General features: G+C 46.1%; 1 protein-coding gene across 1 annotated transcript in view; it reads right to left on the minus strand.

The window, feature by feature from the left end:
• Positions 1-7,901: 7,901 nt before the first annotated feature.
• EXTL3 (exostosin like glycosyltransferase 3) overlaps positions 7,902-14,299 on the minus strand; it is a 52,625-nt gene continuing 46,227 nt past the window's right edge. The window contains exons 4-5 of the mRNA XM_056852746.1: positions 13,991-14,119; positions 7,902-8,121 (exon numbers count right to left, since the gene is read on the minus strand). Of these exons, the coding sequence (XP_056708724.1) occupies positions 7,912-8,121; positions 13,991-14,119 (339 nt within the window). The 3' untranslated portion in view covers positions 7,902-7,911. The remainder of the gene's footprint in view (positions 8,122-13,990; positions 14,120-14,299) is intronic.

A 14,299-nucleotide genomic window follows, 5' to 3' on the forward strand; every position in this document is an offset into this window, starting at 1 on the left:
TGCTCACAACCTGAGTTCGATCTCGACGTAAGTCGGTTTCAGGTAGCCGGCTCAAGGTTGACTCAGCCTTCCATCCTTCCCAGGTCGGTGAAATGAGTACCCAGCTTACTGGGGGTAAAGGGAAGATGACTGGGGAAGGCACTGGCAAACCACCCCATAAACAAAGTCTGCCTTGGAAACGTCGGGATGTGACGTCACCCCATGGGTCAGGAATGACCGGTGCTTGCACAGGGGACCTACTGTTACCTACTGAGAGTAAAATCCCTTCTTTTCTGGAATCCCTTCTCTGGAGAGTCTTTACTTCTTGCAGGAATTTTCTCTCTTTGAACATTCAACAGCCAGCGTGGTATAGTGGCTAAGAACGGTGGTCTCTAATCTGGAGAACCGGGTTTGATTCCCCACTCCTCCACGTGAGCGGCGGATGCTAATCTGGTGAACCAGGTTGGTTTCCCCACTCCTTCACATGAAGCCAGCTGGGCCAATAACAGTTCTGTCCAAACTCTCTCAGCCCCACCTACCTCATAAGGTTGTGGGGAGAGGAAGGGAAGGTGATTGAAAGCCGGTTTGATTCTTCCTTAAGTGGTAGAGAAAGTTGGCATATAAAAACAAACTCCTCCTCCTTCTTCTTTGGAAGGATTGATGCTGCTTGAATTCTGGCATGTACCCTAATGCTACAATTTGATCAGCTACAATAAAATATCAGTAGCTATTTGGTTCTACAACCCAGTGGGGGCTCAAAGAGATTCCAGGTTTGCTGCTGATACCTCTTTTATTGCCATGAGATTTTCAGGCATTTTCCTGCCATCTGCTATGTTCTCATTTTAAAATGAGAACTTTAAAAGAGGGAACTTCTCTAAAATGAGAAAACTGGTAAAGAGGAAGTTGAAAGGAACGGTTAAGAGGGTTAAATCTCTTGAAAAGGCTTGGGGGTTACTCAAGCCCACATTACTAGAGGCTCAGCTAGCTTGTATACCGCAGGTCAGGAAAGGTAGTCATAAGTCCAAGAGGTCACCACCATGGCTAACGGGTAAGGTGAAGGAAGCAATTAGAGAAAAAAAGTCTTCCTTCAGAGACTGGAAGGTTTGCCCAAATGAGGCGAACAGAAGCAAACACAAACTTGCACAAAGGAAATGCAAGCAGATAATTAGAGATGCAAAAAAAAGATTTTGAGGGGCTTATTGCTAAACACATCAAAACAAACAATAAGAAATTCTTTAAGTATATTAGGAGTAGGAAACCAGCTAGAGAAGTGGTTGGACCATTGGATGACAATGGGAGTAAAGGAACTGTAAGGGAGGATAAAGCGATTGCTGAAAAACTAAATGAATTCTTCTCATCTGTCTTCACTATTGAAGATACAGGGCAGATTCCTTTTCCTGAACAGAGATTTTGGAGAGGGGAAAATGAGGAACTGAGGCAAATAGTGGTAACAAGGCAGGAAGTCCTAGAACGTCTAGGCAAACTGCAAACTAACAAGTCACAGGGACTAGACGGTATTCATCCTAGAGTTCTTCAAGAACTCAAATGGGAAATTGCTGAACTTCTAACAAAGATATGTAATATGTCCCTTCAATCAGCCTCTGTACCAGAGGACTGGAGAATGGCCAATGTAACACCCATTTATAAAAAAGGTTCCAGGGGGGACCCAGGAAATTACAGGCCAGTTAGCTTGTTCCGGGTAAATTAGTGGAAAGCATTATTAAAGATAGAATTGTCAAGCATATAGAAGGGCAAGGTCTGCTGGGCAAAACCCAACATGGCTTCTGTAAGGGTAGGTCCTGTCTCACTAACCTATTAGTTTTTTTTTTGAAAGCGTCAACAAGAATGTGGACAGGAATGAGCCTGTGGATATTGTGTATTTGGATTTCCAGAGCTGCTCCCAGCATCCTCCATCATGGTGGATGGCCCCAGAGTGGATCCTTGCAGCAGCCACCACCACCAGCTCAGGAGGAATTTAAACCCCCAATTAAAAAAAAAAAAACTTTTCAGGTTTTTCTACCAGTCCAGTAGCATCTTCCAGCATCTGCTGCCACCACGGCTGAGCCCAGAGCCTTTCCTGGCACCTTCTGCTACTTTGGCCAGGCCCAGAGCTGCTCCCAGCACCTGCTACCATGGCAGCTGGGCCCAGAGCAGCCCCCAGCATCCTCCATCATGGTGGATGGCCCCAGAGTGGATCCCTGCAGCAGCCACCACCACCAGTTCAGGAGGAATTTAAACCCCCAATTTAAAAAAAAAAACTTTTCAGGTTTTTCTACAAACCTGGAGAGTACCGTCCCAATCCATCGATTTAGGTATCTGCAGATGGGGGTCACGTATCACTATTTGATATATAGATTAAACCCATGGGTAAGCAGGAATGACTCCATCTAGCACCTAAATGAAGATAAAGTAGCTACATAATGGGCCACCACCATAGAAGAGGCTCTGGCAACAGCCTGCCTAACTCTGAAGGGCGCACAAAATTCTTCTGATGTTCCAGGCTACATAAAGGACTGCCTGCACCCATATAAGGCTTCCAGGCTGCTATGATCTGAATCAGAGGCCCTTTGCTGTTTTCTGCTATCCTTGGAGGTAAGGTAGATGGCTACCAAGGACAGAGCCTTTTATGTTGTGGTACCCCAGTGAGTTCCTCAGAGGAAAAGTTGGATAAAATGTGAAAGCCATCAGAATTTTTCAGCAGTCAAAACTTGGCTTACTCATGGTAATATTTCTGGGGATGAATGTAACATGTGGCTAGGATAAGGATCCTTCTTACATCCTTATCCTGCAACCCCTCTTCAGACAATCCCTGCCTTTGCCTTCTTTTGTGGTAAAATGATTGATGTCCATCCCCTGGGGACAGTAGAGTCAGTCTGCAATCACTAAACAGCAGCAGCAACAACATTCATGGCGCTTACTGAACCTGGACTCCCCCCTCCCTTCTGCTATGGGGGTGCCCGTTTGCTTAAATTAAACTTGAGGAGATAATTACCAACAGCACTAAAATTTTACAAGTTGTAAAAATAACCTCACGTTAAGAGGAACATTCCATCCATCCTGCTATTTGAAGCAGGGGGGAAAGGAACTTGAAACGAGAAACCATGAGCCATCCACGCAGAACACACACAAACTGCAGAGGGATGCTCAAGCTGGGAAGGTCGACCCCTCTGGAATCTGACAATGATGAAAGATCCAGGATTGTCAGATGCGCTTGGGCAGCAGGTGGCTTGTGCTTTCAGATTCTGTTTGATGTGGTTTTGGTCAAAAAAAGAAAGAAAGATGTATTCATAGCTAGACTGCCACCTGGGGCCACATGCAGGGGTGGTTGGTCATGGGACGCCAGAGATTAACTTTGATCATGGTTTCCAGTAGCGTACCATTTCTTTAAATTTTCTCGGCAAGGTTATGCACCTTTATACAATAATCTAAAGCCAACTCTTTTAGTACAGTTTGGCATCTATGAAATAATATGTCAAACTGAAAAAAAGCAGGCACATGGTGAGAATTGCAACAGTCTAGGGGTATCTGGAGTAAAAAAAAACCCAATTTAATTAAGCAGCAACATGGCAAATACAAATTAAGCAGCATAAATTTGGAAACTGCAGCCACTGTTGTTTCTGGTATCTCTCCAACAACTGCCGTGCTTGTCTCCTTGAAAATCTTCCTTCCATTCCAAAGCGCCAAAGAGTTTCAGACACTTTCAAGTTAAACTCTGAGTTTATTTCATCGTTTTACAAAATTCAACATATGAATATTGTGCTCGTGTCCTGGTTTTAGATCCCTCCCACTTTTTTTTTTTTAACAACAATTTAAAATTTGGTGCTCACAGAGCCTTTAAATACATCTGTTGTTGCAGGGAATGGAAGGGCCAGTGATGGATGCTGAGTGAAGGGGGAGGGCACAGAAAAGGAGGGAGAAAGCAACAGAACAACACACATGCTTGTTGGGATTCCAGAGTACCCTGGTAAAGGGAAGCTCTCACTCCAAGTTCAGCTCATCCTTTCTTTACCTCCAAGAAATGAGAAGGAGAACGGTCAATGGGGCAGAGAAAAGCAAAGGGTGCAGCAGGGGTTCCGATGGAATGTTTTTGACAAGCACATTTGAGAACTGGGGAAACCCACCGGTTTGCCACGAGGGTGGATCAAGCCAGATTCACACACAACCTCTTCCTTCCAAATTCTCAGAAAAGCCTTGCAATGAGAGCCATGACAGGATCAGCTCTATGGGTAGATCCCCTCAACCAAACAGGCTATCCCCAACCTAAAAACCAGCTTGTGTAGACGCAGTACAACCACCTTCAGACAGCTAATGAGATTTCGAAAACATGCTTTTGTTTGGAGCAACCTTGAGACTATTCCGGTGATGAGAAACACAACCCTGGCAGATCCTTCAAAAAGAACCATGCGTGACCACATTTTTTAAAACGAACTGTTACCACCTGAATCTGAGCTCAGCAATTCTACTACTGGCTATGGCAGACAGGGCTCAGCAGGTAGCTTCCCTCTACAGCCAATGATGGCAGAGCACTGCTGGAATGCATGGGAGAACAGCCTGTATTTGCTGGGAGCTTGGGTTGGTTGTAAGCAGCACAGCAAAGAGGAAGGACCACTGCTGCCTGTCTTTAAACATGTGCATTTTAGGTAGATTCTCCAGGTCCTCTCAACATACAGAAGTCTAAATCCACTGGGGAAAACAAGAGTGGCAATACCCAGCCTGAAAGAAGGGAGGAATGACACAGTTCCGGACAACACGTTGATGCTATTTTTCCAGCACGCACCATGAGTGATGCTAGAGACCATTGGTATACCGCTGCACAAGAAAGGTTCCCTTTTCACTTTGCACAGGCCATTGAGTAAACATGAGAGTGCATGTGAGAAATGTCTCTGTGGAAAATTAGTAATTTTAAATTAGGGTTAAGCAATGAATGGCTGGTGGGAACATTTATTCCCAGCAATCTTTTTGCCCTTCCTTGCATCTAGTGGCAATGGAACATTGTGATTTCATTTGGTTGGAGGGGAGTGGGAAAGCATTGCTGGTGGAAATACCACAGTGCCTAAATATGGGCTCACCACTGTAATATCTTGAACCCCATTTCACCTGTGTGATACTCTGAACTATTAAGATACCGTGTCATGGTCCAGCCATAAAAATGCAAAATGTAAGCTTGTGTACCCTCAATTTGCCTTGGGGCAAAGAAGGAAAAAGGAGAGGGTGGTTTAATCCATCAAGGATACTGCCCTCTGTTTTCAGCTTATTTCTCTTGTACTAATATGAGAGGGGAGAGTAATTCAAGAAGACCAACTATCCCACGTGATTTGTGACCATTCAGAAGTAGCAGTTGACAGATGTTACAGAGAAAAGCAAGTGAAGCAAAGATCCTGCTATGGCTAGAATACATTCACTAACACTTACCCAAGGGGTGGGGAGAAGCCTCTCTAACAGCACTCTTACTAAATGTAGCCTCTCTAAAGCCTCTCTAACTGCACTCTTATTATGTCCTTTAACATAGCTGTGCAGTTCTGTGGTAGCCATGGCAGTACAGAATGGTGCATGCTGGGCAGGAATCAGAATCCTCCATTAGCAAGCACTAAGGCCCAATTGAAATGGGATGCTGGCAAAGCAAAAGAGCATCCCTGTATGATTCACTTAAGTTGTGCTGCCAATTGTGCAAAGTAGCTACAAGTGCTTCGTTGGCAAACCAGCACAACCATCTGCCATGGTGAGGGTATCTTGTGTGCAAATTAAGCACATGCAGCTGTTTTGCCAAGGTGCAGCACAGTTTAAACAAGGTGCTGAATCTGGGTAGAGTCACGCAGGGAAGCTCTTTGCCTCACCAGCCTCATGTTTATATTGGGCCTGACTTCAGGAGAGCAGAAGGCGAGAACTCAGGGCAAACAATTTCTCATGGAATGGGTCAGCCCTCATGGGTACTAAGGGTCCCTTCAGCAGACCGTCTTTCTATAAAAAAGGAGAAAAGCCAGATGTCAGCCACACAGGGAAATGCCTCATTTCCACTTGGCAAAGACCTCGATGAAGGTATCTAGAAGAAACAGCCCACAATCAAAAATCAGAAAGTTTGAAAGCACGGGAGGACAAGTGATTTGCACCTTGCACTTTAAAAATGGAGCACCCAAAGAACAGGGAGGGTCCCAGCTCGTGCACTAAAAACTCTGTACCCAGCTTGGGCATTCAGGTAGTACTGTGAGTAGCAGGAAAATCAGGGCTAAAACACAAGAGAGGAAGTTCACATTTCTGATGTCCAACAATAAAATAAAATGTAAATTGCAGGCTTGTGCAACTTCAATTTGCCTTGGAGGCCAAGCAGAGAAACAGGAAAGGGTGGTTTATTCCATCAACCTCCATTCGGTTTTGTTGTTCAAAACCAGCTTCCCCCCGACCTGGCGATGAGCATTTTAAAGGAGAAAATGTATGTCCTTTAAAAATATGCATTCCCCCCCTTTAAAACATTAACAAAGCAAGAAGCCTGGTTTTAAACAGCGAAACTTAGTGGAGGGTTACATCCTGTCTCTCTCCTCTGTATGGCCCTGAGGCACATTGAGGCTGCCCCAACTGCAGAGATGGGTGGGTTTTGCAGACTGTGTCTGCCCTCAGTGGCTGCTGGCAGCCAAACCCAGCAGTTTCCATGAACACCAGAGAAAGCATTGGGGTCTCCTGCAGAGGAGAAAGGAAGGAAAGAGGGAGACTTATACAGTGAGACATAATCTGCAGGCTGCTTACTGTGGGTTGATCCAGGACACATTTTGTTCGGCTGCCTGCCTGCATACTTGCTTCCATTCTCAGTGACACAGTGCAGCCCCCCCGCACCTGTAAAGTGAAATTCCTACAGGGCAAGTGTATGTTGGTTACAGAGAACTGAGACAGAATCACCAAGATGCCAAGTCAAAAGGATTTTAAAAGGGCACTACAAACTTCCTTTAAAAAGGCTATGAAGCACAGCCCCATAGCAACAACACACCAAACATAAGCTTCTCATGTTGCATCATTCATGGTTAATTAAGACGTTGGAGCCGAAGAGGGTGGAGCGTAACACTGCTCACATAGCAGGGAGAGAAGGGCTGGAGCCACAGAAGAAAAGGTTTCAGGTGTCTTGTGTCCATAATGGCGCTGTCTGCGAGGAACCGGATATGTAGACAGGTGGGGCAGTCCCCATGAAACAGCACCTCCATAAAAAGGAATGTGGGACAGGGTGGGCATCTGAAAAGACTTTGTTTTACCACAGCAGGGTTGAAGGAACAAGGAGGTGAAATGCTGATCAGCAGTAGTTAGCTCCTTAGCAGCCACAGGAGAACAAACAGAAAAGGAGTAAAAAAAATTTTCCCAGTGGAAGAACAGTACCATCTTCTCCATGGTGCCCTGATTAGATCTTGCACAGGGTGCACCATGTAGCAAGAGGGTCGGCCCCCCAACCCACCCTGCGCAACACTCCCCCAAGAGCAGCACACCAGTTCGTCAAGTACAGGGACTCTCTTGGGGCTCTGATTTTCCCCAAGAGGGATATGGGTAGGGTACAAAATAACAGTGAAATCCCCCCTTCCCCAAAAGAAAAAAAAATAGAAAGCCTTACAAGGCATATCTAAAACACTTCCATTTTAAATAATAATTAATATTTTAAAAACCCCAGTTTTGCTCTTGGCTAACCCACTAACTGGGGGACTAACCAAAGTCTCAGGTTTTGTTTCCTCAGTATGTGATTCTAGAAGAGTCTTTAAATGAGATCCCAGGCCATTCAGTTCCTGTTCATTTTCCCTCGGTGGGATAGGACAGATGTGGAATTCATAACCGTGTCCCAAAGTAAACAGAAAGGGGCAATAGTCTTGGGGGAAGTTTCTTCCTCTCTGAGCCTTCTGAAGGGACCTCCTTTCCCATCTCCTGTTGGCCTCGTCCCAGAAGTCTGTAGCCAACGTGTTCCGTTTAGATGAACTTGAAGCATTTTGTCTTATCATGGGGCAGCCGGGTCTTGAAGAGAACAGAGTCCACGCGGAACTGGGTGTACAGCAACGGCATGTAGCCGTACACTTTGACAAAGAAGTTGATGCATTTGTGCCGCTCGTGGAAGTGAGAGTCATCGTGAGAAAGTGCCTGAGGGCAGCCGGGGCAGCGGAAGGTCCAGCGGGAAGTCACCTGGACATAAGAGAACAGCAAACTGTCAAAAAGGAGGATTCCCTCACAAGCCCAGTCCAACCAAGCAAAGCACCATGAGAAGGTTCAGTGGCCCAATGTTTTGTGCTGGTGTGATGATCCAAAGATCATTTAGCCATACTGTAAGAGCCCTGCTGTTTCAGACCAGTAGCCCATCTAGTCTAGCAACATTTTCACACAGCAGCCAACCAGTTACTCTGGAGGGCCAACATAGAGGGCAGACAGGCCAAGGCATTACTCTGATAGCACTTGGTAAGCTATCTAGTAACCATCCCTCTCCCCATCTTTTAGAGCACGGGTGTCAAAAATAAGGCCCGCAGGCCGGATCCGGCCCTTTGAGAGCTGTTATCTGGCCTGCGAGCCGAGCTGAGGCAGCCACCCCCCACTTCTGTTTCTGGGTCTTCTGCAGGGGTCTTCTAATCCATGCTGCTTGCCGGCTGGGACCTCCACGGGGAGATTCGAGTCCACAGGTAGTGGGGATCAGAAGGTGGGGGCTCCAGCCCAGCCTTCCACTGGGCTCTAGCCCAGCGCTGGATCACCATTCCCCACTGCCCCAAAATCAGGGGATGCAGTTAGGGTGATGTACACGCTGAGCTCCAGCCCAGCACTGAATAGCCCTTCCCCACTGCCCCAAAGTTGGGGGCTGCTGGGGAGGGCAATGTATGCGCTGGGCTCGCCAGCCAAGACAGCCACCCCCCATTCCTGATCTGGGCTGGCGAGCCTGCTGTAGGCTGGTACACATGGCTGATCTGGGCTGGTACACATGGCCCGGCCTGGCCAAATGACATTTATGTTGTTGCAGAAAATGGGGGTTCGGGGGGGGGAAGAGACCCAGAGATCGTTATCAAGAAAAACAGTTTTATTCCAGCTGGTCACCCAGTCGCTCTAACAAGCAAAAATAACTGGGCCCCGATTATACTGGGGCGAAAACTTTTATTCCATTTCCATGCTCTGACAGGACGTGTCAACATTCCACGCCTATCTGGTTGTTTTACATAGTCTGGAGCCTAAGAGCTTCAGCGGTTCCATCCAGTTATGTTATCGTTCACTCTGACTTCTCCACAACATTTACCCTACTAACTTAGCACACACGCACACACACACACAGAGTTATCCTGCCCAACAACAAGCTATTCCCTTGCTGTCTTAATACATTTCAATACATTTACAGAAAGGAAAAGAGGTTATCACAAATTATTAAATCAGAATACTTAAGTGGATCCTCCGCATTCAGAGGAAGTCTATCTTGCTGTCTCAATGTCATATCCAGCCCTCGTATCCAAAGAGTTCAACACCCCTGTTTTAAGAGTGTGCAAGAACCAGAACTTGGCTAGAGTAATTAAGTCAACCAATAAGGCTGGTGGAACTGGGAACACAGCAGAGGTGTAGAGATTGCCAGAGCCTGGAACAGACTGTGATTATTGTTTGAAAGTATCTGAAGGGAGCTTTCACTCTCGAAAGCTCATACCCCAAATATCTTGTTGGTCTTTAAGGTGCTACTGGACTCGAATCTAGCTGTTCTATTGCAGACCAACACGGCTACCCTCTGAAACAATTCTTTAAAGGGATGGGCTTATAATAGCCCTTCCCCACAATTACGGGGTTCAAGGGCAGGAAATATACCCAGAAGGAGCCTAAATTGTGGCAATAAATTAACCAATCCCACAACAGGGTTTCAAATTATAACAAAAATGTCAGAGCATCCTTTGTTTTGATTTTTCTTCATTTTGCTGAAAGGGCACCCCCGTTCAATTATGAGCTGTGCCTTGGACCCAGCAAAAGCGAGGAACCACAAGACGTAATCCTTTCTTTTGGAGTTTGCCTTTGGTAGAATTTGCATGATAATTACCTTGACTTTTAAGCCACTCTTCCCCATTCCAACCCCTCCATTCCTTTATACTCTTTTCACATTTGAACAGATTAACTTTAAACAAAAAAATTGGTCTAGCCACTGTTTTTTTTACTACACTCTGGGACTAACTACCTTTGCCTGGAGTTTTTCCTCTGTTGCTACTTTATACAGAAAAAAAAAACAATATACCTTCACGTTGAATAAAGTGGCAAAGTAGTGATGCCTATGTAAAAGAGAGCTGATTCTTCAAGTCAACTAAGGAACAGACTGCTACAGACCACAGCCTGCCACGCTTCCTTTTGTCCGCATTGAAGTGCAACTGTTTATGGAGAGTGCATAGCTCTAATAAGTTATATGGACTCCCTCATTGTTTGTTGTATTGCGTATGTGGTGCTTAGGTGGGAATGTATATTGGCAAATTAGAGCCAAGTTGTGAAATGAGCTATCGTGCTGTTGTTTCTTTGCTACCTTATACAGCACTAGTCAGAGAGCCAAGGCCTGGGAGAACCCCAGCACCCAATTCTCCTGGGTTTTAGGGGAGAAATTCAACATTATCTATGCCCCTATCCCACGATGGGGGGAGGGGAGAGAGGGACCCCCACCCCAGGTCATCACAGCTGGGATGAATATATGAAGCTACCTTTCACCACTGATGGGCAACTGGTCCATCTGATTCAGCACTACCTACTCTGACTGGGACCAGCTCTCCAGAGAGTCAGGCAGAGAACAGGTCTCTCCCCAATGCCTGAGGTTTCAGAGCCTTTCAACTGGAGATTTTAATTTTTTCTAAAATTCTTATTGAAAGGTATATACCTCTCCGCTCCGTCATTCAAAGAGGCCAACAACCAAAACAAATAATAAATAAATAAATAATACAATAGTCTGCCCACAAAAATCACACACAAAAAAAACCCAGCCATAAAGTGCTGCAACCAAAGGCAACAAATTCATAGTGTTAAAAAGACCACACACTACCACATCCAAGCGCCAGATTATCTCAATGACACCCTCCAAGTCTCCTGAGAGACTATGTCCAGAAATACAGAAGAAGAAGAGTTGGTTTTTATACGCCGACTTTCTCTACCTTTCAAGGAGAATCAAACCGGCTTAGAATCTCCTTCTCCCCACAACAGGCACCTTGTGAGGTAGGCGAGGCTGAGAGAGTTCGGAGAGAACTGTAACTGGCCCAAGGTCAGCCAGCAGGCTTCATGTGCAAGAGTGGGGAATGAAACCCCGGTTCTCCAGATTAGAGTCCGCCGCTCCTAACCACTACACAATGCTGGCTCTCTGGGGAGTATTGGAGTTCCTTGGAACTGAAGCTGAAGCCAAAAAGGTATGCCGAGGATGTCAGTGGGACCTTCAGCCTGCAAAGCAAGGGCTCTACTACTGAGCTACAGCTCCTTCCCAATTAGGATGCCCAGGCTGGGAAACCCCAAGACCAGCCGTGATTGGCTTCCCAATGTCTTCTGGACAGAATTCCAGGTTCTGGTTTAGGTACAAATAAGGGCCAGGACTCAAAGAGCTATTTATAGGTACAAAGGGTTCTAAGTGCCCAGTGGTGGTCTAACTGTACTTCTTTGAAAACTATACCTTACCATGCACACACCCCAGCCATAAACTGCCCACTGTATATAAGTCCGGCAGTCTGTCCTGGGAGACAAAATCTGAGAATCCCCCTTGGGGATGTGGAACTTGCTCTGCTCTTCAGATATGCCAAGATATACGAGAGACCGCTTCCTCGAGAGAGTTGCCCCAAGCCCGAGGAACCCTGTCCTCTTTGAAACCCTGCCTAAACAGCGGAGGCAGTGTAGCAGTGGGCATCTGTGCCATCTTGAGATTAAGAAGCACCATGGCCCTTAACACAGAGTCAAGTTCACACTGCTGGTAATTAGAGACAAAATCACACAAAAAGCACGAGTGGGGGAGAGAACAAGAGGGAGCTGTAATGCATATAACAAGAAAAGCACTCTCTCTTTGGACTCGACTTGGGACACACTTGCCAAGATGGATTGCCATCACAGAGACACACACGTATATGGTTTGGGGAAACCAGGGAGACTGGAACAACGGTTTCATTGTGTGAGCAGATAAGAGAAGAGGCGTTGCCAAGGAAGCTTAAATTCTTCTCAGCGTAAGGCGCCAGGAGGTCTTGAAACAGAGATGCTAGCAGCGAGGCCCAGTTGCCTGACTCCTTGCACCTACGCCCAGTCCAATCTTAATGCACTTCCCTCTAGCTCTCCCCTGTGAGTCTTGTGCATGGTCATACATATGGAAACCATGGTCAGCAGGGAGGAGTGAGAGAGAGAGAGAGAGAGAGAGAGATGTGCACTAGCTATTCTCAGTGGAGCCTCACTTGTGACCCTAGGGAGAGCAAGGGTCATCCACCCCTCTGTGAAGCAAATCACCCTCATTTTTAATGCCAGCCTAGCAGGAGCTTCTGTAGTCTTCCCTGCCTTTCTTCCCCATTCTGGCTACATTGCAGAGCTTAAAGGTCAAAGCAATTACCTAAGTTTGCCTGATAGATTTTGCTCTGGAGAAAATGTCAGCTAATGACAACGTTGAATTAAAAAGGTTCTGGAGGCCTATGCTGCCCCCAACCTCTGGAGCCTCTGACCCACACATCAAGGGCTGCGCAAGCTCTGCCCGCTGTCCTCCTCTATCCCGCTTCAAGCTATACTCCCGGGAAGCTGCAGATTCTGTTTGTCAGGGGTGGTAGATTTATCAGATCAGATTCATCCATGCAAATGTGCTCTTCCCTTGAGGTCATTTGCTTTGACAAGGACTGGAGGAAAGAATGGATGGGGATGGAAATCATGGGGAGGTGAACTGAAGGGGCTGAGGCAAGCGCTCACTGGGAAAAGCCACAGAACAGCACAGGGTACTGAAGACACTGTTAGGCTTGCTCAGGCTTTTTTGAGGACAGATGTCCCAAGCCTAGAGAGCAGTATCACGGGATGAAATAAGGAAAGAAGTGGGTTGGGGTAGGGAATAAGAAGCAAAAGCTTGGTACTGGTAAATTGAGGAGGGAAATTATTATTAGCAGCTAAAGGCCTGTCAAATTTGGTGGGTGGGGGAGGCATGGAATTCCAGTCTCTTTTCAATTGTGTCCTAGATTGCGGCCCACATTTACACCATAAGGAAATCCACTGAGGATCAAGCAAGTCTTTGCATGCCGGTTTGCACATTTTTCATCCTGTATGTCCTCTAAAGTGCTCATAGCAGCACACAAGGTTCTCCTCATCTCCATTTCATCATGAAAAGCAGGTTCAAAAGATTCACCTGGTGGTAGGCCACCTTCTAAAAGCAATCAATCATCAGGGGGAAATGTAGTATAGTGGCACTTCATGCGCTGGCTTCCAGATCTCTTCCTTGGCGTGATTCAAAGTCCCGCGTTCAACCCATACACTTCAACTTGGCAAGATATGTTCCTCTTGACCATATTTCCACTGGCAAGGCTTACAAGGAATTCCAGAAGGGCACATGGGGAGACATTCTCGGTGGCTGCCCCTTCCCTATGGAGATTGACTCAAGTCAATTTCCCCAAAGTGCTATACGAATTTCTCACTTGGCATTGCCAGGTTAAGTTAGTCTGGGGCAGGATCAATTCAAATACAGCATTTAACATACCAGCAACCAGACTATCACTGGGTCTTCCACCTATGGGTTTCTGGATTCAGTGTCATCACCTAACTCAGTTCCTTGGACTGGGACAGAACTGCAAAAACCAAATCAAGGCAGAATTTAGATATGGTGAGGTTGCATTTACTCCGGAATCCAAGCAAGTATTTTTTGTTTTTGTTTTGCTGACTATTAGGGAATCAGAGAGTTGTCCTTGGGAGTCATAGAATTGCCCTTCTTCATGTTTCGATACATTATCTCAACATGCTTGTTCATATACAATGCTTCTGTGTCTTCCCCTCATTGGATATGAGATAACTAATTTTGCTCTTCCAGAAAACGGAAGAAATTGAATGCTCATGTTTTCCACCAAACACTTACCTTGATGGGTGGCTTCCTCGTGATATGAGAGACCAGGAAGTTCATAGCAATATCCTCACAGTTGATGTAGTCATCTACCATATCACGGATGGCCTGTGGCATCACATAGGAATACAGGTAGGCATAGTACTATGGAAAGATTGGGCAACAGTCAAAGGAGAGCAAAAACAGTCATAAAAGGCCACTGAAACCAGTGGGAAAAGCTCTTTCACTGATCAGATTTAGCACAATCCTAAGATATCAGCTACCTCTAGGCTCAAATACATACACTGGGAAAGATGGGAGAATAAACAGTCTCATACGACCCAA

Source organism: Euleptes europaea, chromosome 7, assembly GCF_029931775.1.
Source record: "Euleptes europaea isolate rEulEur1 chromosome 7, rEulEur1.hap1, whole genome shotgun sequence".
Classification (NCBI taxonomy): Eukaryota; Metazoa; Chordata; class Lepidosauria; order Squamata; family Sphaerodactylidae; genus Euleptes; species Euleptes europaea.